Source organism: Drosophila tropicalis, unplaced genomic scaffold (assembly GCF_018151085.1).
Source record: "Drosophila tropicalis isolate 14030-0801.00 unplaced genomic scaffold, ASM1815108v1 contig_867, whole genome shotgun sequence".
NCBI classification, from domain to species: Eukaryota; Metazoa; Arthropoda; class Insecta; order Diptera; family Drosophilidae; genus Drosophila; species Drosophila tropicalis.
This window is the reverse complement of record NW_027173362.1, coordinates 2,700,762-2,725,403: the sequence shown is the minus strand read 5'-3', so window position 1 is coordinate 2,725,403 and position 24,642 is coordinate 2,700,762. Positions and strand designations below refer to the sequence as shown.

Sequence of the window (24,642 nt, the reverse complement as noted above, 5' to 3'; positions counted from 1 at the left end):
TGGTTTTTTCGTATTTAATTCGATCTACACAGACAATAAATTAAAATATGGAAGAGAACAAGATATGTACTTCCATATGAAACCACATCAGCAACCACAAAGTCATTTGTCCAAAATATATTTTTAAAGTTTTGCTGTATTTGTCTCATAGAAATTTTTTTCTATATAGAATTTGTTTAGGCTAGATATATAAATGTTATGAATTGATACCACGTCTTTATAGAAATCTTCATATATTGCACTTGAGGCTAACTCTGGCATTTGTGTATAGCGTAATGCAAAATTCATTTTGTTGAGTACAATTTTTGTTTAACGATAATGTTAATCTTAATGCAAAGCAAACCCATTGGACTTCTATCTAACTCTGTTCCTTCTCGTTCTTCTCAACATTATCATCAACATCAGTTTGCAAAATGTATGTACATAGTATATTGTGAAATTTAGATTGTTATATATATATATATATATAAATAATATAAATATAGCATAGTTTCTTATTTTCAATTTATAACTTTTGTTTCGCCTGCACCAGTTTAAAATAAAAGAATTAAAAATAAGGAAGAAAAAAAGAATGGTTAAATTAAAGCATAAACAAACACAATTATTATTATTATTATTACTATAAACTTTTCTTTTGTTATAACAAATATAAACATTTTAAATCAAATGCAGTTTGTTGTCTCGTAAGAAATGAACAAAAAAAAAAAGGGAGACAGAAACGCATTTAATATATAAATTGCTCTAAACAGAAATTGGAATAGTTGTATTTATATTATTTATATATGCATATAAAGAATATATATGTATATAGAAGTATAAATTTGATGTATCCATGTATTAACAATAAAAAAAAATAATAATAATCATAAACACACACCCATCAAGATAGACAAACTTTTCGCATGTCATTTTTTTTTTGTAGGTTTAAACATTTGTTATAAAAAATACATGCAGTCGGAAAGTATAGGGAATAGGCGATTGGCGTACAAATTTAAAGTATTTAGTGAATTTTCTTGCTCTCTGCTTCCCCCTTAATTCTTTTCTTTTTTTTATATATATATATATTTTTTTTTTTTTTTTGTTTACTTTTGCCTGTTTTGAAAGAATTTATTTATTATTCTTGTATCATTTGTTGATTTCTACCTATATAATAAAAACTATGCAACATACAAAGGGAAAAGTAAAGTATATATGTACATACATATATATATATATATATAGGAGATAGATCGTAAAATTGATCGATCCATCAATTAGTTGGGTATAGGCGAATGTTTAAACATAAATAAGAACATATATAGAAAATGTACATAAACATATATCATTTTATGTTTTTTCTTTGCACCTCCCTACTTAATTTCATCAAAAATTGCTAAACATTTTCCAATCGCACACATTGAAAGAGTCGTGCAAACCACTACATATACATAAATATATATACATATATATATATGCATGTATATACAGACATACATATATAGAATACAGCAGCACACACACATAAACAGTAGAAAATGTCGATTTTGTTAATGGGGGACGACTTAATACATAAACAGACAAAGAACAGTGTGTGTGTGTGAATGTGTCGTACGTAGCTGAAAGTGCTGCAAAAGAAAAGAGAAAGTAAACTATAGTCAGATCATGCATAGATATATAATATATCTATTAGGCGACTCACATTCATTGCTCTAGACTCCATTACATTCTATGCCTATTCCATAAATTTCTTGCTCTCCCGCTAAACCTATTCAGTGCTCTAATCCTATTTACTGCTGCTGCTGCTGTTGGTAGTGTTGTTGCTGTCCTGGCACAAAGTAACCGCCCTGAGGTACAGCCGCTGGTGCAATAACCGGAGCCAATACATTTTCCGGCGCTGCAGACATGGGAGCTCCCGATGGATTGAACACATCAACATAGGAATTCTTTAGGGCTGTGAATTAAAAACACACAGTTGTAAAGCCAAGCAATCTTAGACAGCTAAATTTATTAGGGCAACTTACTGCGATTGCGTTGCATTTTGAAAATATTTGATGTCAATTTGGGTTGTGCTCCACCAGGAACGGCTGGAGCATTAGATGTTGGTGCTGGATTCACTACTGGCAATGGAGCTGCTGTTAGTGCTGTTGGCGCTGCTCCATAGGCATCTGGCATGGTTGTGGGAACAGCAGCAGCAACAGCTGGTGGTGCTGCATATTCCATGGGATTTGCACCATAAACTTGCGGTTGCTGCAGCGTTTCCTGAGGCCATGAATTAGTGTTTGCGGGTATTACATTTGCTGGAGCTGGAGGTCCTGATGGAGGAACTGCTCCCGCCGGCGCCGATGCCGCCGCCAAACCCATATCACTCATCTTTGGCGGTGGCTTAAAACTTTCTTGCTCATCGCCAGTACCTTCGGTATTGGTCCAACATTTACGCTCTTTATCCCAGACAATTGTGGGGTTTTTATCATCGGGTAATATCATTTGATTTTTCGGTTTCAATGACAGCTTATTCCAGAGACCACCAAACCAGCCAGCATTTTGATTGCCCGGTGCCCTGAAACCGAAGATTTTCGCGATTATGTTTGTACAGGAAAAATATCTTACGTGACTTAAACATACCCAAGATCACGACCTCCAGATGCTGCACCACCAACAGATTGTGGCTTGCCAGTTCCTGCAGACGATTTGGCATCATTTGTAGCATCTGCTCCCCTATTCGTATCATCGTCATCATCATAGCTCTTTGATTTTGGCATTGAAATAGCCGGGCGGGCTTGTTGATGCTGATGCTAATGGATGGAAGGGTTTTTAATTTGAAAATTATATCATTGTAAATCTATTTCAATCAATTAAACAATTACTAGTTATTGTTAAATATTAGTTAAAGGCAAACACATAAAAACAAAAATCAAAGTGTAAATCAAGATAAGACTGGCGCAGGACAACAAAACTAGCTTCAAGTTACACATGAATTCTTCTTTTTTTTATTATAATTTATTCTGAATGGCTTAAATAGTTTGTATTTTGCTTAAGTACTATCAATTGAAAAAAAAATATATATAGATTTCGATACTGAGAAAGAGAGACAAATGGAGAGAAATCCAAACGATTTACAATTTACGTATTTGCATTTATAGCTAATGAAAAGCACGCGCGCAGGTACAGGGATGTCCGCTCCAATGAAAGGTACAAAAGAAGTTTTACAATTGCTTCTTAGAACTAAGGGCCAAGCCGACTACTCCTCCTCCTCCTCCGCCATCTGATCCGGCTGTGGTTACCGGTGCATCAATATCAAAGGTGCGCACAGCATTCGTTTGCTTTTTGCTATCCAAATAGGCTTCAAATTTATTCAAACTTTGTTCAACCTCTGAACACATTTTCTTATAATTCAATGGTATGCTCGGATTGGCAATTAATTCTTGCATGGACCAGACATTTTGTGATTGATGTCCATCACTATTTGAATACATATTTGCTTTTCTTTGCCGTGGTGTCCTTCTTCGATTGTGATGACTAACAAAATATTCATAATCATCATCATCGATTGTATCGTCCTCATCATCAACATATTCGTTGTCATCATCATCTTCATCATCTTCATAGTCGAGTAATTCCTCCTGATCGACATAACCCACAGCCGCCTCTGCCTGCTCTTCACCTTCGGCATCCTCATCGATAATATAATCATGCAGCATATAACGATATCTTTGCAATTCTGAACGATCTGCATTGGCCTCGGCATCATAGTTGTTGCTGTTATTGAGTGGCATATCAATCGGATAAGTGCCATTAAAGATTATATGCGGCTTGCGACAAAGACTGAATTGACTATGGTTAGTTAAGGATGATGAGGATGATGATGATGATGCAAGAGCCAAGCTATTTGCCTGTCGTTGCTGTTGCTGAACCAGCAATGGTTCATTTTCCATCTCTGTTTCTGTTTCATTTATTGTTGAAGGTAAATCAAAGTTTACTCGCTTTACTCCTGATGATGTTGACGCATTTGTTGTCGTGGTTGTTACTGCTGTCGGCTTGGCTGCTATGAAACGTGTGGGCGTGGTTAGCGTTGTAGGCGTTAGCAATTTTTGATTGTATTTCTGGTGCTGGTGCGACTGTTGCTGTTGCTGCTGACGTTTATTAATGGTAGTTATGCTACTTACATCATTCAAATTGAATGCCTTGGCTGTAGTTGTAGTTGTTGTTGTTGCTGCTGTCGTCGATGGTGTCACTGCTGTTGTTATTGCTGTTGTTGTGGACAATCTTATCTGTTGTTGCTTGCTAAATTGAAATTTTCGCACAATTCCCATTTCAGTTCCCGATTTATTCTTATTATTTGTATCCCTTTCCAATGTGTTTAAATTATTCAACTGTTTTAACGAAGGGTTCGGAGCAGGGGGCAGTTTTAATGCATTCGCCTTGAATCGCGGTGATATTTTTTGTTGCTGTGGTTTGTCCTCAAACTGCTGTTGCTGTGGTTGTCGCTCCACTACTTCCTTAATTGTTGTATCATTTATATTTTCATTGCTTTCCATATGCGATAGCTGCATTCCATTTGAAGTTAAATTTGAATTGAGTTCAATTGAAAATATTTGCATAATCAACAAACAAAAAAATTGCACAAACTCATCATTACACACAAAAACTTTTACACAACTTAAAAACAGACCACAGAAGGAAATTTTCAAGAAAGTCTACTATTAGAGAAATATTATTCAATAAATCAATACTTGTGATGTCCTCCGTTAAGGAAACTTAATGGACAAACCCATAGAAATCAAACTCTAACATTTTGATAATCTTACCATATACATTTTGTCACGTGACAAAAATATAAAAACCTTAGAAAATTCTTTACAGCAAGTGACTAAATACAAATCATTTGGTTTTTTGAAATCGGTACCATTAATATCGTTGACATTGAAATGTTATCCTACTTTCAATAATTTCAAATTCATACATTTTCTATTGTTTCTTTAGATCGAAACATTAACAAAGTGAAACTGAATTCTTTTCCAAAATCAAATCTTGAATCCTTGATATCTTTGCTTTTGTTTCTATTAAACTTGTCGATTAATTTGATTTTAAGTTTAAGTTAATGTAACTACATAGTTACATACATAATCAAACTAAGATTGAGATTCTTTCTGTTTCAGTGTGACAAATGAAGACTGTCAAAATTTAAAAGAAAATAAACCTTTTTGGCAAGTGGATTGAGCTCCTAGTGCTTATTTAGAGTATATAATATATATACATTAATAATCAGAGTGAAATCTCAGATGACAGATGTGTTCTGTGGATTCGTCACTTACCTCATCACCATATGGAGGCTGTTGTGTTCCCGCCCAATAATCATAGGCGCCAGTTGTCGCTGCTGCTGGCTGTCCATAGAGGGATGGATCTTGCGGTTGTTGCTGATGATTCTGCTGCTCAAGTGGCTGTCCACCATATGCTTCAACAGCTGGCTCAATATGTCCATATGTGGTAGTTGGTTGTTGCACAGCATTTGGATCATAAAACATAGGAGGAGGCACTTGCGCCAATTGCGGCTGCGTCTGCTGCTGTAGTTGGCCATTAGGATCTGTTAGCGTTTCCTGCTCTGGATGTGGTTGCTCATAATACTCCGGCTGCTGTACATTTGGCTGTTGCTGTAGATCAGTTGGTTGAGCTGCATCCTTGGCCAGTTGCAATGTGTCATCATATTGCATATTCAGTTCACGAAACTGTTTGTTTACCTCCGCAAATTGCTGATCGATGTCGTTCTGCAGCTGTTGTTGTTGTTGCTGCTGAGGATACTGGACAATAGAGAAAATTAATTAGAAAGAATCCATAGAATGGTTGTTAAATGTTTCACTTACAGTCGTTGTATCGGCTAATGCACGCAACTGACGCAACCAAGTCTTCTCCTCCGATGATGAATCCTTGTTGTTGCTGCTGCTACTGCCATTGGCAGCGCCGTTCGGAGGACTGGCAAAGAATACACGATTCATCAATATGGGATCATGATAGCGTAAACGTTCGGCCAGATTATAAACCTAAAATGAATTATGTGATGAGCCAAAAGTGAAATTGGATAAATCGGGTTAAAGTATACCCTCTGTATGAAATCGCTGTCATAGCTCTCCGGTTTGATTCCAATGTGTCTGGCAATTTGCTCTAAATAGTTAGTACAACGGAAATGCTGTCCATAATCAAGAATGCGTGTGGCCAATAGAAATTTATAATGCTGGAAGTTAGCAATGCTGAACTTCTGATCGAAAAGCGAACGGGCATACTCGTAGATTTCGGTCATTATGATGGCCTCATTGCTCGCAAACTCATTGAAATGCTTGTAGTGTGAGGCGCCCAGCAGTATCAATTTGGGCACATTGGCAGTGAGTGTTGTCTGCTCGGTGGCCGTACTGTCATAACGTCCGAATTCCTCCTGGGCCACTAGATAGCAGAAATGTGCCGCATAGATATCACCCCGTTGGAACAATGTGTCGCCCAAAGCCACTACCGAGCTGCGATCGTATTCCGGCTGACGTGACTTGTTTGTGACCAAAATGGAAAGATGTGAACGCCAGTCGCCCCATTGTTCATCTTTCAGCTGGCTTACACAGGCCGGCGTATGGCAGCTCTTCATTTGGTATAGAGTCTGCAATGGATCGTTCGCTTTGATGGCTTTGTTGAGGAACTTTTGGGCCACATCGGTCAAGGCATAGCGATCCTCGTATAGGGCCAAGAAGAATGCATGTGTCCAGAGATTGTTGTCGGTGGCCCATTGCAAGGCCTCCTCAACATTGCCACGCAAGACATAGCTACGAAATTGATCGATGGCTGCCTGCTCAGATACTGGGTGATTTCCACTGGGAGCACTCGAATGGGCATCATCTCCTTGATGAACTTGTTGCTGTTGTTGAGCAGCAGTAGCATCGCTGGCATCTAAACTTTCACTGGCTTCCGTTGGTTGTAATTCCGTAGTGTCTCCTTCCACCTCGTTCTCTGTTTCCACTTCGTTGTCCACTTCCGTGGGCAAATATGGATACTCGTGTTGATTCTCCAGCAATAAATCACCCACATCAGTGTCAGCAATGTACTAAAAGGGGATAATTGTATACACATTGCTATCGTATCTCTCTCTTTCTCTCAATTGGATACTTACCCCATTTTGACGCAATAGCAATATCAATAGATTCCACATCAAGGCATGAGATGCTCGATATTTATCCACATTTCCTTGCGGTTTTTTTTGAGTGGCATACAGCACGGTACACTGACGCGTCGGTCCCAAACGTATTTGCTCTTTACAGAAACTAATTATCTTATCCTTGTGCAATTTACGTCCTTGCAATGGTCCCGGATAGGAGCGGAATAGGCTGCTTGTAGCATCTTTAATGCGCGGTGCAGCCACCTCAACATCGTTGCGCAAACGACCCCGTCCAGCGTACTTGGGTTTCACTTTCAATAGCAAACTCATGGCATATGAGGCAACCAAATGGGGACGATTAAATTGAAGCGGTGTCCGACGTCTTGGTGGTCGAGCCACTTCCATTCCTCCTTGTAATGGTGTTGGTGTTGCTGCTGAGGCATAGCCGGGAATTGATGAACTCACATCCCCAGCAATTCCAGCTCTATACAAACAAATTAGAATTCCATTAGTTACGGACAATATTCAGAGGTAAGATGAAGAGTTTCAAAATAAAAAATTGAACAATTTCCATGCAAGAAAAAAAAAAAGAAACTGAATAAGATTTATAAAAGGCATAGAGTGAAAAATTCACTTTGGGAACTTTTGGGTTAAATAGATATTGATTCACAAGGCATGCGGCCAAAAGGATTTGTTCTTAGTGACAGCCAGAAGGGGGGATAGGTAAAGCATGAGAAAAGAATTCGGGAAACACAGTCCACAAAAGAAAGACAAATTCTTCTCCCCCATAAGATAAAAAGTCAAAGCAAAGAAGTGTAAGAATCAGAAATTATATTCCCCAACTCGTTAATCAATAAAAAATATATAAATAATTAATCATTCGAGTTTGTACACTCTTTTTCATTTACACTGAACTAGAAATCAAACTTTAGTTGACTGTTTTTGGAACCATTTAAATGTAAAAAGAAATAATTCTCGGTTTGGAAATTGGAATTCCAATTTTTTGGCCGAAATTATTTCCTGGGATTGTTTGTTTGATTTTAATGAATAAAAGACCAATAATGGCTACCATTCTGAACCCGACCTCATTTAGAATTTTTGGGGTTTTTTTTTTAACATTAAACAAAAAAAGGGCAAAATAAATCCCAAAATTCTTTGATTTCAGACTTCACAAACTTTAATTTGGTCTTAATTGAAGAAACATAACTGCAAAAACTCCTTCAGTTTTCAAATGATTTTTTTTTTTAAAGGGTAAAAAACAGGCTTGCAACCAAGAATACCTCCTCCTTATAAATCCTTAAATAATTTAAATTCTAAAAAATCAATTTATTAAACTAAAAAAAAAACTTTTGAATTTAACTTTTAAATTTTTTGGGCTTAAACTAGTAAACAAAATATGTCAAATCTGTTCTAAGCTCTACCAGTCCACGCTTTAAAAAAACAAACTAGATAGTTTAAATATAGCCGACACCGAAATGAAGACGACTTAAGATTATACCCAATTTGGACTCAGTCTTATAAACATAGAATCAATTCCATGTCCTGCTGAAAGAATGCTTATGTTATATAATTTTGTAAAGATTGATTTAATCCCAGTTACTATAAGAAGTTTCTAAGGTTAGACACGAAAGTAAGCAAGTTTTCCCAAACAATCATATCGATGGAAAGTTTGAAGGGGTTTCAAAGCTGCCGAAAAATCCACCACTAGATGAAGGGAAATCAAAATGAAGGGTCGATGGAGGCGAATGGGAAGAGTTTCCCCGCACATGTATATTTACATATGTATGTAAATTATTGCAGATAGATAAGCGAAAGGCATGGGTATGAATGATAAACCGAGACACGAGTAAGAAAGAGAGAGAGAAAGCGAGCGAGCGAGAAAGAGGAGATGGAATACAGATACAGAGGGTAAATTTTGAATGAATTTGTTTTTTTGGTATTTTTTTGCATTGTTTTTTTTTCTTGTTTTTAATTGTTTTTTTTTGTTTTTTTTGGAGAGACCACCTGATATCAAGGCCGCATTCGGAGCTAGCATAGACGCCAGCATATGATAATCCACCGCCGCCTCCGACTCCGCCTCCGCCACCGCATCGTGAACTGCTGCGTCCGGTTAGTGCATCGCCACCGCCAATGCTGAGATTACTGAGAGATCGTGCACTTGAGAGGCTAATGCCATAGGCATTCGGTGTTATCAATCTTCGGCTGCTGTGCTGAGATTCACCGCCATAGAGGCTTGAAGCATCATCGATTAGGCTGGCATTTAGCAGATCCGTATAGTTGTGGTTGTTGTTGTTGAGGTGATGTTGATGGAGATGACGTTGATGGAGACGATGGAATTCATTGGCTTGGTTTATGTATGCATGTGTATACCTGGAGTGGGAAGGGTAAACACATTGCACGATTTATGTGTGTGTGTGTGCGTTTTGATTGGTTTTTCATTTTTTTTTTTGTTGTTGTTTAGTTAGAGACAAGAACACACAAATTATTTTTTGTAGTGAGTGTGTTATTATTATTATTTTTTGTTGACCAAGGATTCAAGGATCAATTATACAAAAACACTAGGAGAAGCTTCCAGCGAGCAAGCCCAGGAGAAGGGTGAGAGAGAGAGAGACAAAAGATAGATGGATGCCATATGAAAACAAAGAAAAAATGTGCATTAGAGACATTTTCTCATCTACAATTAGCTAAGGGGGGATGCGGAATGGATGAGGGATTGAAATTGGATTTTTTTTTGTGGTTATCAAACTATTCTTCTCGTTTTTATATTTATTTCTATAATTTCTACCACACACAGAGAAACAATTCAGACAGCATATGGAAGAGAAAGGAGAGAAAGGTGAAAGACAATGGAGCAGGAGGGAGGTTTGGTTATACTCTACATGCCCAAAATCATTAAACAATATGTGATTGGGGGTTGGGAAAGGATTTAACAAAAGTGTATTAATTAAAAACCAAACGATAACAAAAATTAACAAAAGTAAATTAACAAAAACCTCGCAGAGAGAGAGAGAGAGAGAGAGAGAACGACTCGCTCATCCAAAAGTTGATTAATATTTAGTTAATTTGCTCTCAGTTTGAAAGTTTTACAAGTATACACTAACAATTAGTTAGAGTGATTTTTGGTTAATTACACAGCCTTTTCTCTGCAAGGCTTTACGAGAAAAAAATCGTCATATTTTAAATGGAATTGGACTTACCGCTCACGTTCTCTTAGCAGAGCAGCTTCGCTTCCTGGAGCAATGTTAGCCGCTGCAACTTGGGCTTGAGCCGCGGCCACAAATTGTTTTGCGGCAGCTGCATCTAAGCCATGAGGATGTTGCTGCTGCTGCGGCTGCTGATGTTGTTGTTGTTGGGCAGCAGCGGCAACATTATTTAATAACATTTTATTAAACATTTGGCCATAGAATTTGGCATACATATCGGCATACGCGTGAGGATTTCTAGACATTTGCTCATACATTCCATATGGATCATAGGCCGATGGCGATGCCGTATAAGGATCATAGTTGCTGCTGCTTGTATTGTTGTTACTATTGTTGTTGTTGCTACGTCGCTTAGAGCTAGCAGAGCCACCGGTGGCATTAGAGCCACCACCATTATTGGTGCGTTCCTTTTCTAGATCACTGTTACGCGAAGATTTGCGACGATATTCCTCATAACCATCCCAATGCCGTTGATCGGGATGATGACGGCGCCGGCGATCACGTTCCCGTTCTAAGGTACTATCATCCAGGCGACGTTCTCGTTGCTCGTAACTACGGCGCCCACTGCTGCGGGATTTATCCAGTCCAGACTTTGGTCCACCGCTGCGACCACCACGATAATGGCCACGCTGATGATCATAGTCATCATAGTCATCGTCAGCAACAGCAGCTTCACTGCGTCTTTGATTGCGACTACCTTTACTGCTGCTGGCAGGACCGCTTCCAACATTGTTGTCCACATCCAGATCAGCCATATCTGGGCCATCGGATTCACCATCATAAAGGCTGCTATTATTCCCGTATCCACGACGACTACTGCTATGCTCATATCGTTCCTGATCCTCACCGCCGCTATGGTATTTCTGTGAGCGTCTACGCCAATTACGTTCTCGTTCACGATCCTGATCGGCATCCAGGCCACGACGGCTACGCTGTTGATCATGACTGCGACGATCCCGATCGCGTGACGATTTACCCTCGCCACCACCATGACTGGAGCCAGTAGCCGCACTGCCAGCGATGCCACCACCACCATTACCACCGCCACGTATCGAGTCTTCGGTTTCACCATCATAATTATTATAATGGCTGCCACTGCGTCGTCCAGACCGACGCTTTTGATGCTCCTCTGTTGGCAAGTCACGACGATGATCCGTTGTTGTAACTCTGTCCCTTTCCCGTTCGCTAAGGAGCAGCTCATCGGATTCATCCTCTGAATCGAGTTCCAAAGAGTGCCCCGAACGTGGTTTGGGTCGAGTAGGCAGCTGCTGACTTCTTAGCTGTTTTTTCTCCACACGCGGCAACATCTGCTGCTGCTGCTGTTGCTGCTGATGGTGTGTTAACTGTGATGATGATGTTGGTGCTGGTGGTTGAGCAATCGTTGTGATTTCTTCGCTGGATTGCTCCACCGAAATGGCAGAAGCTGCTGCTGCTAGTATTGAGGACTGGGCTGCACTGGGAAGGAGGACTCCCCCGACTGTCGCTTCTTGATCTTCAAGATTTTCTCCATCCAGAACGACTTCCCGTTGCTCCCGTTGAAGGGGCAAAGATGGAAGAGTTGTCGTCTCTACACCAGTAACGACACGATGTGGTGGACTCCTTGACGCCAATTGCTCACCATCCGATGTATCTTCACCATCGGCCTGACGTTCCGGCAAATGTACGGCTTGGACAGCAATTGGCTGTTCCGTGCCGGTTACCAAACGCTGTTGCTCCAACTCTGGTTGACCTAGCACTAGCCGTGAAAGACCCGGTGGTGGTAACAATTGGTCATCATCATCATCTGCCTCCCAATTGGCTTCACCATCGTCGGCCGCATCAGTCGGCTGTTCGGATAGATGGCTGGTCTGCAAATATTGAGCACGTTCATCATTTGGTGCCGCCAAAACTTCCTGATTTTCATAAATGCCAAATGAATGGTTGAATGGCTTTGGCACATCAGAAGGCTCAACTGCAGGCGCAGCATTTGACACCCGTGGAGGAAGCGATCCTTGGTTATAAATGACCCCAGCAGTTGGAGCCGAAATAGGGGCATGACTCGCAAGTGGCGCTGAAGCTGGAGGTAGCGACAATATGTTGGCAGTCTCCACATGCGGCGGAGGTTCAGTAAAAATGGGATCAATGTTGGATGTTGGTAATGATGATGGCTGTGGCAGAGGTTGATTTGGTGGTGGTTGGGCGGCAGTTGTCGCCAATATATTCACCCTTTTACTGGGACCCGTTGAACGCTTAAATGGATTTCCGCCACCAGCAGCTCCCATAGTTGGTGTTCCTGTTGTTGCCCCGATACTCTCCGGTAATGCCATTGGCGGAGCAACTGATATGGGTTGATTTTGAAAGGCTTGAGGTGGCACAATGGCATCAATTTCTGGTTCCTGGCCCAGTTCAAGTGGCACTGTAGGTGGTGGCGGCGGAGGCGGTTGATGTTGGTGTTCCACATTAATGCTATTATTGTTGTTGTTAGCAGAGACAGATGTTTGGGCAAAGGCCTGCCAACTGCCTTGGCCTTTGACATTGAAGGCATCTTCCACAATGTTGGCAGCATTGGTCGGCTGTTCGCTTAGTGATTCATTTTGGATGTTAGAGTTATTGTTGTTGTTGTTATTGGCACTATCATTCCAATCACCCCAATCGCCCCAACCATCATTGTTGCCATTATTATGTTCGAATGAATCCAAAACTGGACCCGGCTGAGGTTGAGATTGAACAGGTTGAGGCGGATAGAAAAATTGTTGAGTTGTCGCCGCCTGCTGCTGCTGCTGTTGTTGTTGTTGTTGTTGCTGCTGCTGCTGGTTAAGCGTAGGCACTGCAGTTTGAGTAGCCGCAAAATAGTTATAGTTCATCGCCTGTGGCTGTGGCTGTAGCTGCTGCGGCGGCGGCTGCTGCTGTTGCAATTGATGTTGATGCACTTGCTCCTCTGGCCAATATTGTGGCGGCTGTTGTTGAGCTGGTGGCTGGAACATTTGATTAGCATAAAGTTGTTGTTGTTGCTGCTGCGGGGGATGGGCCTGCAGCGTTGGTTGTTGTTGCTGCTGCTGAGGAGCATGAGTACCCAATGGTTGTTGCTGTTGCAACGGAGGTTGAGACTGCTGTTCTGCCGGTTGCTGATGTGGTGGAAGCCATTGCGTATTATTGTACAACATGTTTGATTGTTGATTTAGCTAGAAGAAAAAGCAATAGAGACAACATTCGTTTAATATTTTGACATTTGGCTTAAGAAGTTTTACTCTTTACATCTCACTACCCTCTCCATAACGTAAATATATACATACATATATGTACTATAATCATTTAAATGATTAAATAACATTAAGATAAAACATCGTATTGTTAGTATCTAAAGGATAATACATATTGTATCTATGAGATAATGTACATATATGTATGTACATAAGTTAATAATCTTTTATTATATTTATAAAGTTGTAGATAGAAGAACACACAAAGACAAAAACACACACACAGAAGCATGAAGATGTGGAATTTGAAGGAGAGTGAGAGCTAAAGAAAATAAGAAGAACAAGCTCTACCTGGACCCTTGATCTTGGTCTTGCATAATTTCTATATGTCTCATCATATGTTTCCATTATTGTCATATGCACTGTGGTTACTTGCTGATCTTGCTGCTTATGCTGTTGTTGCTGATTGTTTTTTGTTGATGTTGTTGTTCCTGCTCTCCTGCTTAAATTGCCATATTGTTTTTGATTCGCTCGATGTTTTAGCCAAGCCATTCAATTTAATGCTAAGGAGCTTGCAGGGGTTATTTAGCTAAGGGCTACATACACATACATACATCCATATATATACATACATATAGCGTAAAGGAGCCAGCTGGTTATTTTGCAGCTTTCAGCTGGTTCAATGAACTAGCGCTTTACCGTTATGTATATATATGTATATTTATGTGGAGCCTGTTTCCTTTTTAATGTTGTAAAGTCGCCTAGCATTCGTGCATACATACAAATATGCACAAAATATGATATCGTTGAAAAAAACAACAGCAGTAACAACAACAGCAAAGTTGCCGAACAGCGAAAAAAAAGTTAAAAGTTTACGTGGACGTTTCTTCGTGTGTGTTGTTGTTGTTTTTTTCTTTCTCTCCCTCTTTTCATATCTTTCGTTTGCCCCAACTACAAGCACACACACACACATACAACAAATTATAAGTTTTTGCTTAGGATTACCTATTTTAAATATTTCTATTCCTTCAACCTTTATTATATATTTATAACAGTTTAGGGCGAAAAAAAAAGAAACAAAAAAAACAAAAAATAGAGCAGTGGTTGATTAGAAAGAGAGCGAAACATCAATAAAGAGAGAGAGAGACAAAGTGAGAGAGGTTGAACTCCAGGGTTGCAAAGGCACCTTTCCATTTCTTTTACTCCTTAGCTTTTGCTTATAACAAGTGCCTTGTGTGGGACAAGGGGGTTGGGGTGGTGGTGTGTTTTGAAATATAAAACAATTATTAAACAACATTTGCTGTTGTCAGTTTTGCATTTTATAAATAAAACACACGCTGACACACACACATAGACACTTAATTGCACCTCTTCTCAATATTGTTGAACGCAAGTACATATATACAAGTGTTACTTCTCTCTCTTTTCCACCATATCATTCCATCGTCACTTTTTTCAGCCTAATTTCTAATTAGCAAGAGGATAACTTACACAAACACTCACGAAAAATAAACCGTTTTTTTGCAATTATACGCACTTAATATAATTCACTTGCAATTTGGTTAACATATACATTTACTAGTCTTTTTTGTATGCAGTCGTGTTGTCGTAGTCGTTGTATTCGGTTGAATGTAATATGAAAAATTATTAATCTATGGAATTTCTGGTTTTTCGTGCTGCAAAATCCAAATGCCAACTCGACTTTGCAGAGAGAGAGAGGAAAAGTGTGACCGCAATATGTTTTTAGTGTCATTTGTAACAACAACCATAAGAAAACAAGCTAGTTTTAGCTATAAAAAGTCAAGTGTGACATCTCTTACCGACAATGACAGGTCAGTTTGTAATCGGTGCCTTACAACTGAAATTTGAAAATATAAGTATTATATGATGAAGTAATGAAGCTGTGCCAATTAAAGTATTATTATTTATTTAAGACGTTGACTGTAATCTAAATAACATATAGTTGATGACAGCTCCAAATGATTTCTAAACTTGGGTTCGCATATATGGTTATTATTATATTTAATAGCGACAACAACAGACTTAGGCGAATAGAGGTACACCGTAAATATTTACAAAATTTTTATCTTAATAATATATAAAAGTGAACTACGTTGACAGAAAAATTGCAAGTTCTAAGGGTCAAAATATATCGATTTCCTTACAGAAATCTGCTTGGTTTGCAATCGCTCCCCTCCCCGCCCTCTTTTATCAACGAGCGCGTTACAACTAAATGAGAGGAGACGAGCCGAGGGCCAGATGCTGCGCTTACTCCTATACAATTGCAGTCGCGGTGATCTCAGGTAACGTACAAATGGGACAAAACTCAATGAGCAATTGATCGGAACCTTTGGCCCCCCGACCCACAACCACCATCCATTCAAAATTTCTGCACCGACGTTTCCTATTTATGCTGTTATGTCATAATCGACGCGCCAGCGTTTCATTTTGTTTATCAATTCTTATCACTTTGTAGCACCAGCACCAGTCGACATTTGCTGCAGCAATTACCACTGCCAAGAATAGGAGGACCCTCCCAAACGGGAACAGGCCGCCTACAAAATGCCACCCGCCTGATAAGACAGCACATGACCACAAGCCGACCACCACCTCCGCCAGCGTGTCCAGCACCCGCAAATGCCAGCCGCTTGTTACAGACGTGCAAGGCGCTGCTTTGTGTAGGCGGCAGTTTAACCATGGGCATGGGTCTGCGCAACTGGACGGCTCATTGTGAGGGCAATCGTCTGGCTGGTTATAATCAGAACAAAACAGAGGCAGCAAATGATACTGCAGAAGAGCAGAAATTTGACTGGCAACGACTTTGGGGCTATCTGGAACCGCATCTGTGGGAGCTTATTGGCGCCGTATTTGTGAGTAGGTTAAGACCTAAATTCTTTTCATCCAAGTTTATTGTTTCTGATATTCATATTTGCAGGCAGCTCTAATTGTAGCCTATATCAATATACGCATTCCCAATATGCTTGGCGATCTAGTCAATATGTTGGCTCGTTATGCCAACACATTTGTGACAAACAATTCCTTTGTTAAGGATGTAAGCAAACCGGCCAGCAATTTACTAAGCCTATATATGTTACAATCAGGTTTTACCTTCATGTACATTTACCTGCTTAGTCGCATTGGCGAACAGATGGCGGCCAAGATGCGGCAGGATCTGTTTAAGCAGATTGTCCTACAGGATATTGCCTTTTTCGATGAGAATCGAACTGGGGAGCTGGTCAATCGTCTGACCGCTGATGTTCAGGATTTCAAGACATCGTTTAAACAGTTTGTGGCTCAGGGATTGAGAAGTACAGCCCAACTGCTCGGTGGCAGTATATCCCTCTTTATGATCTCACCCCACATGGCGGCTATTGCCTTGGCGAGTGTACCATGTGTGGTGATGTTCATGTCGTATCTTGGACGCAAGCTACGCGCTTTAAGTAAAAGTTCCCAGGCCCAAGCGGAAAGGGCCACCGGGGTGTGTGAGGAGGCCTTATCGAACATTCGAACTGTTCGCTCCAGTGCTTGTGAGTATCGGGAGATGCAATTGTTCGAAGTGGAGACAAATGAGGCAGCCCGTTTGGCACAGGACTTAGGTTATGGCATAGCCATCTTCCAGGGTCTAACAAATTTCTTTCTTAACACTTTGGTTTTGTCCACCTTGTTCATGGGTGGCCATTTGATGTCTACCGAGAGTTTGACGCCGGGATCATTGATGGCTTTTTTGGTTGCTTCGCAAGGTGTACAAAGATCACTATCCCAGGGATCCATATTGTTGGGTACCATGATTCGGGGCATGACAGCGGGAAGTCGTGTCTTTGAATTCCTTTCTCTGCAGCCTCAAGTGGAGCTGTTGCGCGGCTATATTATACCCCAGGAGAGATTGCATGGTGAAATAAGATTTGAAAATGTCTCCTTTGCGTATCCTATGAGGCCGGACCAGGTGAGTTGATCAGACAGCTATTTTTACCACAGTCCTTAAATTCCTTCGTATTTTCTTTCAGATGGTGTTAAAGGATTTCAGTCTAACGTTGCGACCTGGTCAAACCGTGGCTTTGGTGGGTGCTAGCGGATCAGGTAAATCCACAATAGCTTCTCTGGTGGAACGCTTCTATGAGCCTACGGGAGGAAATATAAAACTGGATGGTTATAAGCTCTCCGACATTTCGCCCTATTGGCTGCGGTCACATGTGCTCGGTTTCATTGAGCAGCAGCCTGTGCTGTTTGGCACCACAATATTGGAAAATATACGGTATGGTCGACCTGATGCCACCGTCGAGGATGTCCATGATGCCTCAAGATTGTCGCAATCGCATGATTTTGTCGAGGCTTTGCCCGAAGGTTATGGCACCCACGTGGGCGAGCGCGGAACTCAATTGAGTGGTGGACAACGTCAACGCATTGCCATTGCCCGGGCATTACTTAAGAATCCTAGGATTCTGATATTAGACGAGGCTACCAGTGCTTTAGACGCAACCAGTGAATCGGAAGTGCAGAAGGCTCTCGATAAGGCTGTGCAAAATCGTACTACTTTGGTGATAGCGCATCGCTTATCCACCATACGTAAGGCGGATCTTATTGTTGTTTTAGATCAGGGACGCATTGTGGAGGTAAGTGAAATAGAATTGACATTGTATGTTTATTAATCGACTTCTTAATTGTTTCTATTTTTGCTCTTTGTTGCCAGACGGGGAAACATGAGGAACTAATGGCCAAACGTGGCCTCTACTATGAGTTAGTGCGTCAGCAGGAGCGACGCGATATCCAGGAAAACGTTCAAGCCGTGGGGGAGGCGGCAGCGGCGAAAACCGACACTCGTTCGAGCCTGCCACAAGGCTAACAAATAGATAATTAATAGAAAATATTTTTTTGGTTTCCTTACTTTACTCTCCTAGTCACCCTCTTTCTATGCAAACCCATTGTACAATTAATTTATACAATCCAAATTTTTGATTTTTTTCCTTAATTATTTCATTCCTTTTCTACTGTATCAAAACGAAAATAGGGAAATTTGGTTACTCCTTTTTTGTTCTCTTTTTTTGATAGTAAGCTTATAAAATAAAGAAAACGCTGAAAACAGTATTGTTTTTGTTAAAGAAACTGTTGGTTTTACTTGAAGAAACTGCCGTTAAAAAAAATCGATTGTTTTAACAATGATATCGATACTTGAAGTCAAATTGGTGGCTAACATAAATTCGCAGTGAATTACCACGGTCACACTGGTACTCACACGTGAAATCTTACATTAAGATTGTTTTTTTATTTTTATTTTTAATTTGTATATTTAACGAAAGTTAAATGGCTAATAGTGATAGGAAGCAAATCCGTAAACTCAGCAAAGAGCGGCGTCGAGAATTTATCGAGGAGAATGACTATCATGAAGTGGATACGAAGCCATTTGGACGAAATTGCTGCGGTGCCGCTTTGCATGAATTCGATGCACAATCCCATGATGCCTGGATCCTGCAGTGCCCCCGTGACATGGACCCTGGGGAGCTTTTAACCAACAAGCGCATCAAAATACCTGGACGTCGCTATGTGGGTGACGTCCAGGTGCGGGCCACCAACTACAGTCAACCACTTAATGAAGCCATTGGCTATGTCAATCCCAAGGGAAAATATAGTCTACGAACTCTACCTCTAACTGGATATGTTGTGGTCAGTAAGCGCCTAAATTTGGAAAAAGAGCAACCAACTGGTGATGAAGGCGTGACATATATAGAGCCAACACCGCCGCCCCAATACAAATTGCCTGTACGACATCCGTTTTTCGGTAGGGACTACAAATCACGTATCGAGGTGCCCAAGAAAATAGCCAAAGTTTTGGCGGAAGCCGATCGCCATAGTTTAGAGACTTCGGCAAAGCTGAGACAGACAGGCAACTACTATAAAATTAGAAGCAAAATGTTAAGTACCACTCAAACTCTAGAAGAAAAGGAGCGCGATGTGCGTCAATCAGTCTTGACAGGTGTGAAGCCAACATTCATGGATAAAACCAAACAACCCATCTATGTGGATCTCACCAATGGCGATGATGAAGAGAGAATCCAGGTAGAGACCAAAAAGTCAAAAAAACATATAATAAATGGCGTTAGGCAAAAAGATGGGAATGTCGAGTTAGTCCAGTCGAATGTGGATCTCACCAATGGCGATGATGAAAAGGAAGCGCAAGTGTTGACGAAAAAATCCAAGAAACGTAAAACCAATGGCGTTAAGCAAGAAGATGAGGATGTAGAGTTAGTCCAGAAAAAACGCATCAAAACTGCGAAATAAAATAACTAACTAATCTCTCATTTTAAGCATACATGTTAACAATAAAACACAAATTCCTTCAAAACCTTAGTATTAACTGTCATTTCCAATGGCAAAAAAGAAACGATGGGGACCTTCGCTAGCTGTGATTGTTCACAGTGACGGGGAATGTTTTTGAATTTTAAAGGACTATCGTTTTTGTGGGCATTGCGTTGACATTTTTCTTAAATATTTTAATCCACAAATTGTAACATTTCTTGGCGGCACTAGGAACATTATTACTGTCGAATCTACTGTCAGTTACTTTTCAAGTAAACATATGTATATTTTTTTATTGAAATTCATTGTATGACTTCTTGAACAGGTTATGCTAGTGGTGTGATTAAGATTTTTACGTAAATTTTACTCATCTCTATTTTGTAGTTGGCAACAACAAAAAGACTAGCCTCGGAAATGTTGTCATTGAATTAATTAAAAAATAAACAAATAAGGTATTTTAACTTTCGTTTAGCAAATTAAAACTCAGTCTTTACCCCCAATTTTCGCCCGTCACAAAGAGAAATACCATCGTGTTCGCCATGAGTCTACGGGCATATGTGAAAGAGAGCGTTAATGTGGCCATTATTATGGGAGCTGGTGACATGATTGGCCAGTTTTTAATTGAAAAGCGTTCATTAAAGAATTGGGATGCTGCTCGCACCGCTCGTTTTAGTGCATTGGGTATGGTTGTAATCGGGCCAGCCCTTAAAAAGTGGTACGGCACATTGGATGGATTCGTGTCAAAGGATCAGTCTCATCTAAAGCGTGGCGTCAAGAAAATGCTGATGGACCAACTCCTGTTTGCACCACCGTTTTCTTTAGCCATCACATTCTTGGTGCCTTTCATAAACGGCGAGAAAACGGATAAAATTGTTGAACGCATTAAAAGTGACTACTTTGATATATTGCAAAAAAATTATATGCTCTGGCCGGCAGCTCAAGTAATAAATTTTTCATTTGTTCCCACTCAATACCAAGTGATATATGCTCAGTTGGTAGCTATTTTGTGGAATTGTTATCTCTCTGTGATGCTTAACAAGAACTGATAAAGGTAGTGGATTTTGCCATCGAATTTCATTGTAAAATAAATGAATAAGACTTACATTACTAAAGTGTACTTTTGAATTGGGCGCCTATCTTAGCAGCTGATAGAGCTGCTGGACATGTGCACTTGTTGCACGTGGTCAGAATTAGAGATGTGTTGAAGCGCAATACTTAATTCGCGACTCACAATAATTAATTGAATATATTCAAATGCTAAGTTATGTATTAAGCTAGAAATATATCAGAATGGTATCAAATTAAATAATTAATAATAACATTTAATATTTTGTTAAATTTAATTATGTAAAATACTAATGTTTAAAATCGATTTGGTTCATCGCTAGTTAAATAAATGGTGTGTACACACTGAAAGCGCTTGGCAAAGTTTATAATTTAAAAATTTCCCCATCTGGGCATCAGTAAAGACCAAACATGGAACACACACGCGAAATAATCACCTTTCAACTGGGCACCTATGCTAACTATGTGGGTGCTCATTTTTGGAACCAACAGGTACATATGTCGTATTTGCTGAAGTACATGAATCACCGTCAACTAACAATTACTTTATTTTTCGGCAGGAGGCGAATTTCGTTTATACTGGGCAAAATGAGAGCAAGTTTGAGGCAATTGAAGATCAGTTACCAAACAATGACATACTCTATAGAGAAGGTCTCAATGATCACCATCAAACCACATACACGCCACGGCTATTATCCGTGGACTTAGTTGGCACCTTGGGTCATTTACCTTTGGCAGGCGAACTTTATGGCAATTATGTACAACGAAATGCTGAGGAAGATGTTCAGAAAACTAGGCAGCAAGTAGAGGAAAGTCAAATGTGTTCTGGTGATCAATTAGATGTGGTAGAACAGCCACTTGCCTCCATGTCAGAGTACCAGAAAGATTTGCTTAAGGGTTCAGTGGCTATGGATAAGGATTATCGGCTAACAGAGACGGCAAACAGCTGGGTGGATTATCTGTACGCCAGATATCATCCACGTACTTTAAATATTATACAGGATACACAACGAGACAGTAATATTCAGTCTTTGGGCCTGCACTCGGCGGGCACTGAAGCTTGGCAATCACCGGCATTTAATGAGGATTTCTGTGATCGCATCCGCCTTTATGTAGAAGAATGCGATGGTCTGCAAGGCTTCCACATGCTCTTCGATCTAGATGATGGTTTCAGTGGTCTGGCCAGCAAATGTTTGGAGCACTTGAATGATGAGTACAATCGGGCTAGTTTTGTGATGCCTCTCCATTATCCAAGAATAACATCATATCCTCAAGCAGGTAAGTCATATTGAAACTATTTATCGAGGAAAACATAACAATGTACAAACTCCCGTTTTCTCAGACACCCGAACCAGTCACAGTATTCGAGTTGTTAACACTGTCCTTGGCTATTACCATCTAAGTGAGCAGGCCACCATGTTTACGCCACTTTCGACATTGGAAAGCATCTGGCGGAATAATACTTTGCAATCTCGTCATTTGCCTGGTCTACATTTTCAATCGTCAAATCTCTATCAGACATCAGCGGTGCTTGCTGCTTACATGGATACAATCACTCTAAGCTATCGTCTCCGCAATACTCCAGAGTTGCTCAATCGATTTTGTTCGCGTGTCTTTTATTCGGGTAGAAAGATGACCTCCGCTGCAATGGCTCTGCCAGTGGGTATGCAGCGGGGTCAGGATCTGATAGAGTATTTGGATCAAATGGCAACCAGTGATGGCAATTCCTCACTTCTGACTCCACTTACACCAAATTGTGATGCCGGAACATCGTATGTAATGCAGTCGGTGATGGCTCGTGGCATTCCATTGTCTCGGCTTAAGCGTACTCAGGACAAGGCTGGTCCTCAACTGCAAATGTCTGCCTATAGCTGCAACAGCATCTCTCAAATGCTTCAATTGTACTATCAATGCTCTTTCCATGGCAGTATAACAAATGCTGCTTCGACACCATTGCCCCTAAAAACACAATTGCCGTTTCCTTTTGATTTGTTCGATAAGAATGTGGCTCCTGATGGTTATCTACAGGCTCAAACAAATAAGGAAGATGTTCGTGTAGAATCAGCCCCTCTACTGGCAGCCATTCAAAGTTCTAGCAAACTGGGTGATCATCTGGATGACTTGCACTCACAGACGCATCGCATACAGTTGGCCAAATTGCAAGCATATTCACAATCCGGGCTTGAAAGAGACGAATATGAAACAGCGCTAGATCATTTGCTTGAATTCCGCGATAATTATGTAGATTCTCAGTTTCTATAGAAATTAAACTATCTTATGATATTGTGATATAGAACTAAAATAAACATTTAAGTATTTATGTTCACAATTCCTAGTTGTATTTTTGTACATCTTGTAACATGAAATGTCCAATATCGAAAATAATAAGTGCTATACTCTCAACTCTAACTATATTTTACAAGCACTGGAAACTAAGGCATTCGGCTTAGACGAAAACTACATCCATACACTAGACGTAGAATAATATTCATGATTAATGATTAAAAAAATTGAAAAAAAATTAAAAATATAGAAGAAATTCTGGCAGAATTCCGGTTAGCTCCGGGTTATTCGAATATATTAATGTCTAAGGGATTAGGGTTATATGTACATATATCTGGTATCTGTAAACTTGTATGTAAAACATCAATGGGAACATGCCTAGTTCTTTATTTTTCCAATCTACTTATCTTCATTCAACGCCTCACATTAGGCGATTGAATGGGCATATTTTAAGCCAAATTGTGTTTGGCAATTGGAATCAACTTTTGGACAATGGAAATTGCCTGCCTCAAAAACTTTGCCGCTCTTTGCTGATAAGCCTATTAAGGCATAGGGTATAATTAGGGAAGTATTGTCTTCGACGTTTTCCATTCATTAGGAAAGTGGTCATTGTTCAGTTTTCTACAAATTTTCTAAATGTAAATATCCGTCCGATCATATAACAGACTACTCAATATAAAACTAAAAAATTAGAAAACTAAGCACATTGCTGTATCATCAAGGCAATGAATTGGCCTCCACATATTACAGAAAACCCATGCAATCTCTTTCATTCATACATACATATGTACATATGCACCTACAAATTAAAATTTAAAGTATACTCTTAGTTTCTTCTACTCCTTGATTTTTTTTGTCGCAGTCGAAAGGAAATTGATTGCTCTTTTGACTTCTCCTTATGATTGGCGGTGGCGGAAGCGTCTTTTACATTATCATCAACTGAATTGACTGCTGGTTTTTGCCTTCGACACATGTTTGGATTTGAAGGTATCAGTTGATGTCATAAAGGCAAATGAAGATGTTGACGACGGCATCATAGGTATGTACATGTATATAGATATATAAATATATAAGTATACCTTTGTGCGTTTTTAATAGCCTGCAAATTATTTTATGTATTCAAAAATAAAACACCTTAATTTTAGAAAATTGTTGGTTAATTTTTGTCAATATCTATAAAAATGTATTTCAAACCAATTAAAAAAAAAAAACAATCATTACAAACACACATGATTTTTTTTCGAAAATTTTTCCAAATTTTAGTTTTTTAGATTTCAATGCAAACTTGAAGATTACTTACTAATAAGAAAGCTATTCGAGAAATAAAAACTTAAAATAAACTTTGGTGATTTGACCTATTTTCCTCTGCATAAATTTTTGGCAATTTTGAACCAATTACAAAATTTTATATCGCATGGTCACGTTTTTTTGAAAATTGGCAAAAAGTTTAGTCCTCAAGATTTTAACGTAGATTGAAAGACATAAATTGAAAGTAAAAATATGAATTTACTTT

At 39.6% G+C, this 24,642-nt stretch overlaps 6 protein-coding genes across 14 annotated transcripts; 4 read left to right on the top strand and 2 right to left on the bottom strand.

Moving 5' to 3' along the window:
• Window positions 1-190: 190 nt before the first annotated feature.
• Window positions 191-15,198, bottom strand: Sec16 (Secretory 16). 9 transcript variants are annotated; one of them, XM_068298797.1, is made up of 12 exons: window positions 14,994-15,198; window positions 10,306-13,472; window positions 9,113-9,478; window positions 7,124-7,592; window positions 6,074-7,057; window positions 5,838-6,014; window positions 5,292-5,774; window positions 4,143-4,523; window positions 2,602-2,771; window positions 2,001-2,536; window positions 1,679-1,930; window positions 191-1,604 (listed from the first exon to the last, which is right to left on the bottom strand). In XM_068298797.1, exons 2-11 carry the CDS (start codon window positions 13,452-13,454, stop codon window positions 1,767-1,769), a joined length of 6,879 nt encoding a protein of 2,292 aa, XP_068154898.1. In that variant the 5' UTR covers window positions 13,455-13,472; window positions 14,994-15,198; the 3' UTR covers window positions 191-1,604; window positions 1,679-1,766. The 9 variants fall into 9 exon arrangements, with proteins under 9 accessions (XP_068154898.1, XP_068154899.1, XP_068154895.1 ...); XM_068298798.1 differs by having other exon boundaries at window positions 15,028-15,198; XM_068298794.1 differs by having other exon boundaries at window positions 14,982-15,197.
• Window positions 2,793-4,136, bottom strand: LOC137583708 (uncharacterized; the record flags this gene model as incomplete). The annotated part of the gene is made up of 1 exon (XM_068298810.1): window positions 2,793-4,136. A coding segment is annotated over one exon (954 nt), but the record flags the coding sequence as incomplete, so codon positions are not given.
• Window positions 15,199-15,642: 444 nt separating the features above from the next.
• LOC137583701 (mitochondrial potassium channel ATP-binding subunit) lies at window positions 15,643-18,567 on the top strand. Its single transcript, XM_068298803.1, has 5 exons — window positions 15,643-15,793; window positions 15,967-16,360; window positions 16,426-17,433; window positions 17,495-18,100; window positions 18,178-18,567. The coding sequence occupies exons 1-5, from the start codon at window positions 15,750-15,752 to the stop codon at window positions 18,328-18,330; spliced, it is 2,205 nt and encodes a 734-aa protein (XP_068154904.1). The 5' UTR covers window positions 15,643-15,749; the 3' UTR covers window positions 18,331-18,567.
• Window positions 18,568-18,696: 129 nt separating this feature from the next.
• On the top strand, window positions 18,697-19,827 carry LOC137583446 (uncharacterized). Its single transcript, XM_068298481.1, has one exon. The coding sequence runs from the start codon at window positions 18,789-18,791 to the stop codon at window positions 19,761-19,763; it is 975 nt and encodes a 324-aa protein (XP_068154582.1). The 5' UTR covers window positions 18,697-18,788; the 3' UTR covers window positions 19,764-19,827.
• A 310-nt stretch (window positions 19,828-20,137) lies between these two features.
• Mpv17 (Mitochondrial inner membrane protein MPV17) lies at window positions 20,138-20,883 on the top strand. The gene is made up of 2 exons (XM_068298347.1): window positions 20,138-20,233; window positions 20,300-20,883. Exon 2 carries the CDS (start codon window positions 20,321-20,323, stop codon window positions 20,825-20,827), a length of 507 nt encoding a protein of 168 aa, XP_068154448.1. The 5' UTR covers window positions 20,138-20,233; window positions 20,300-20,320; the 3' UTR covers window positions 20,828-20,883.
• Window positions 20,884-21,169: 286 nt separating this feature from the next.
• On the top strand, window positions 21,170-23,249 carry mst (misato mitochondrial distribution and morphology regulator). Its single transcript, XM_068298346.1, has 3 exons — window positions 21,170-21,338; window positions 21,407-22,124; window positions 22,189-23,249. Exons 1-3 carry the CDS (start codon window positions 21,258-21,260, stop codon window positions 23,106-23,108), a joined length of 1,719 nt encoding a protein of 572 aa, XP_068154447.1. The 5' UTR covers window positions 21,170-21,257; the 3' UTR covers window positions 23,109-23,249.
• The last annotated feature ends 1,393 nt before the right edge of the window (window positions 23,250-24,642 follow it).

What these genes read in the sequence shown, in the direction of transcription:
- Mpv17 (XM_068298347.1), top strand. Translation starts at nt 20,321, where the DNA reads ATGAGTCTACGGGCATATGTGAAAGAGAGCGTTAATGTGGCCATTATT.
- LOC137583701 (XM_068298803.1), top strand. Translation starts at nt 15,750, where the DNA reads ATGCTGCGCTTACTCCTATACAATTGCAGTCGCGGTGATCTCAG. An exon ending in TGCAGTCGCGGTGATCTCAG is followed by an intron (nt 15,794 to 15,966) that starts GTAACGTACAAA and finishes ATCACTTTGTAG; the next exon opens with CACCAGCACCAGTCGACATT. An exon ending in AGCTTATTGGCGCCGTATTT is followed by an intron (nt 16,361 to 16,425) that starts GTGAGTAGGTTA and finishes TCATATTTGCAG; the next exon opens with GCAGCTCTAATTGTAGCCTA.
- mst (XM_068298346.1), top strand. Translation starts at nt 21,258, where the DNA reads ATGGAACACACACGCGAAATAATCACCTTTCAACTGGGCACCTATGCT. An exon ending in CTCATTTTTGGAACCAACAG is followed by an intron (nt 21,339 to 21,406) that starts GTACATATGTCG and finishes ATTTTTCGGCAG; the next exon opens with GAGGCGAATTTCGTTTATAC. An exon ending in AACATCATATCCTCAAGCAG is followed by an intron (nt 22,125 to 22,188) that starts GTAAGTCATATT and finishes CCGTTTTCTCAG; the next exon opens with ACACCCGAACCAGTCACAGT.
- LOC137583446 (XM_068298481.1), top strand. Translation starts at nt 18,789, where the DNA reads ATGGCTAATAGTGATAGGAAGCAAATCCGTAAACTCAGCAAAGAGCGG.
- Sec16 (XM_068298793.1), bottom strand. Translation starts at nt 13,907, where the DNA reads ATGACAATAATGGAAACATATGATGAGACATATAGAAATTATGCAAGA. An exon ending in AGGCATTCAATTTGAATGAT is followed by an intron (nt 2,772 to 4,142) that starts GTAAGTAGCATA and finishes TCCATCCATTAG; the next exon opens with CATCAGCATCAACAAGCCCG. An exon ending in TCTGGAGGTCGTGATCTTGG is followed by an intron (nt 2,537 to 2,601) that starts GTATGTTTAAGT and finishes CTTCGGTTTCAG; the next exon opens with GGCACCGGGCAATCAAAATG.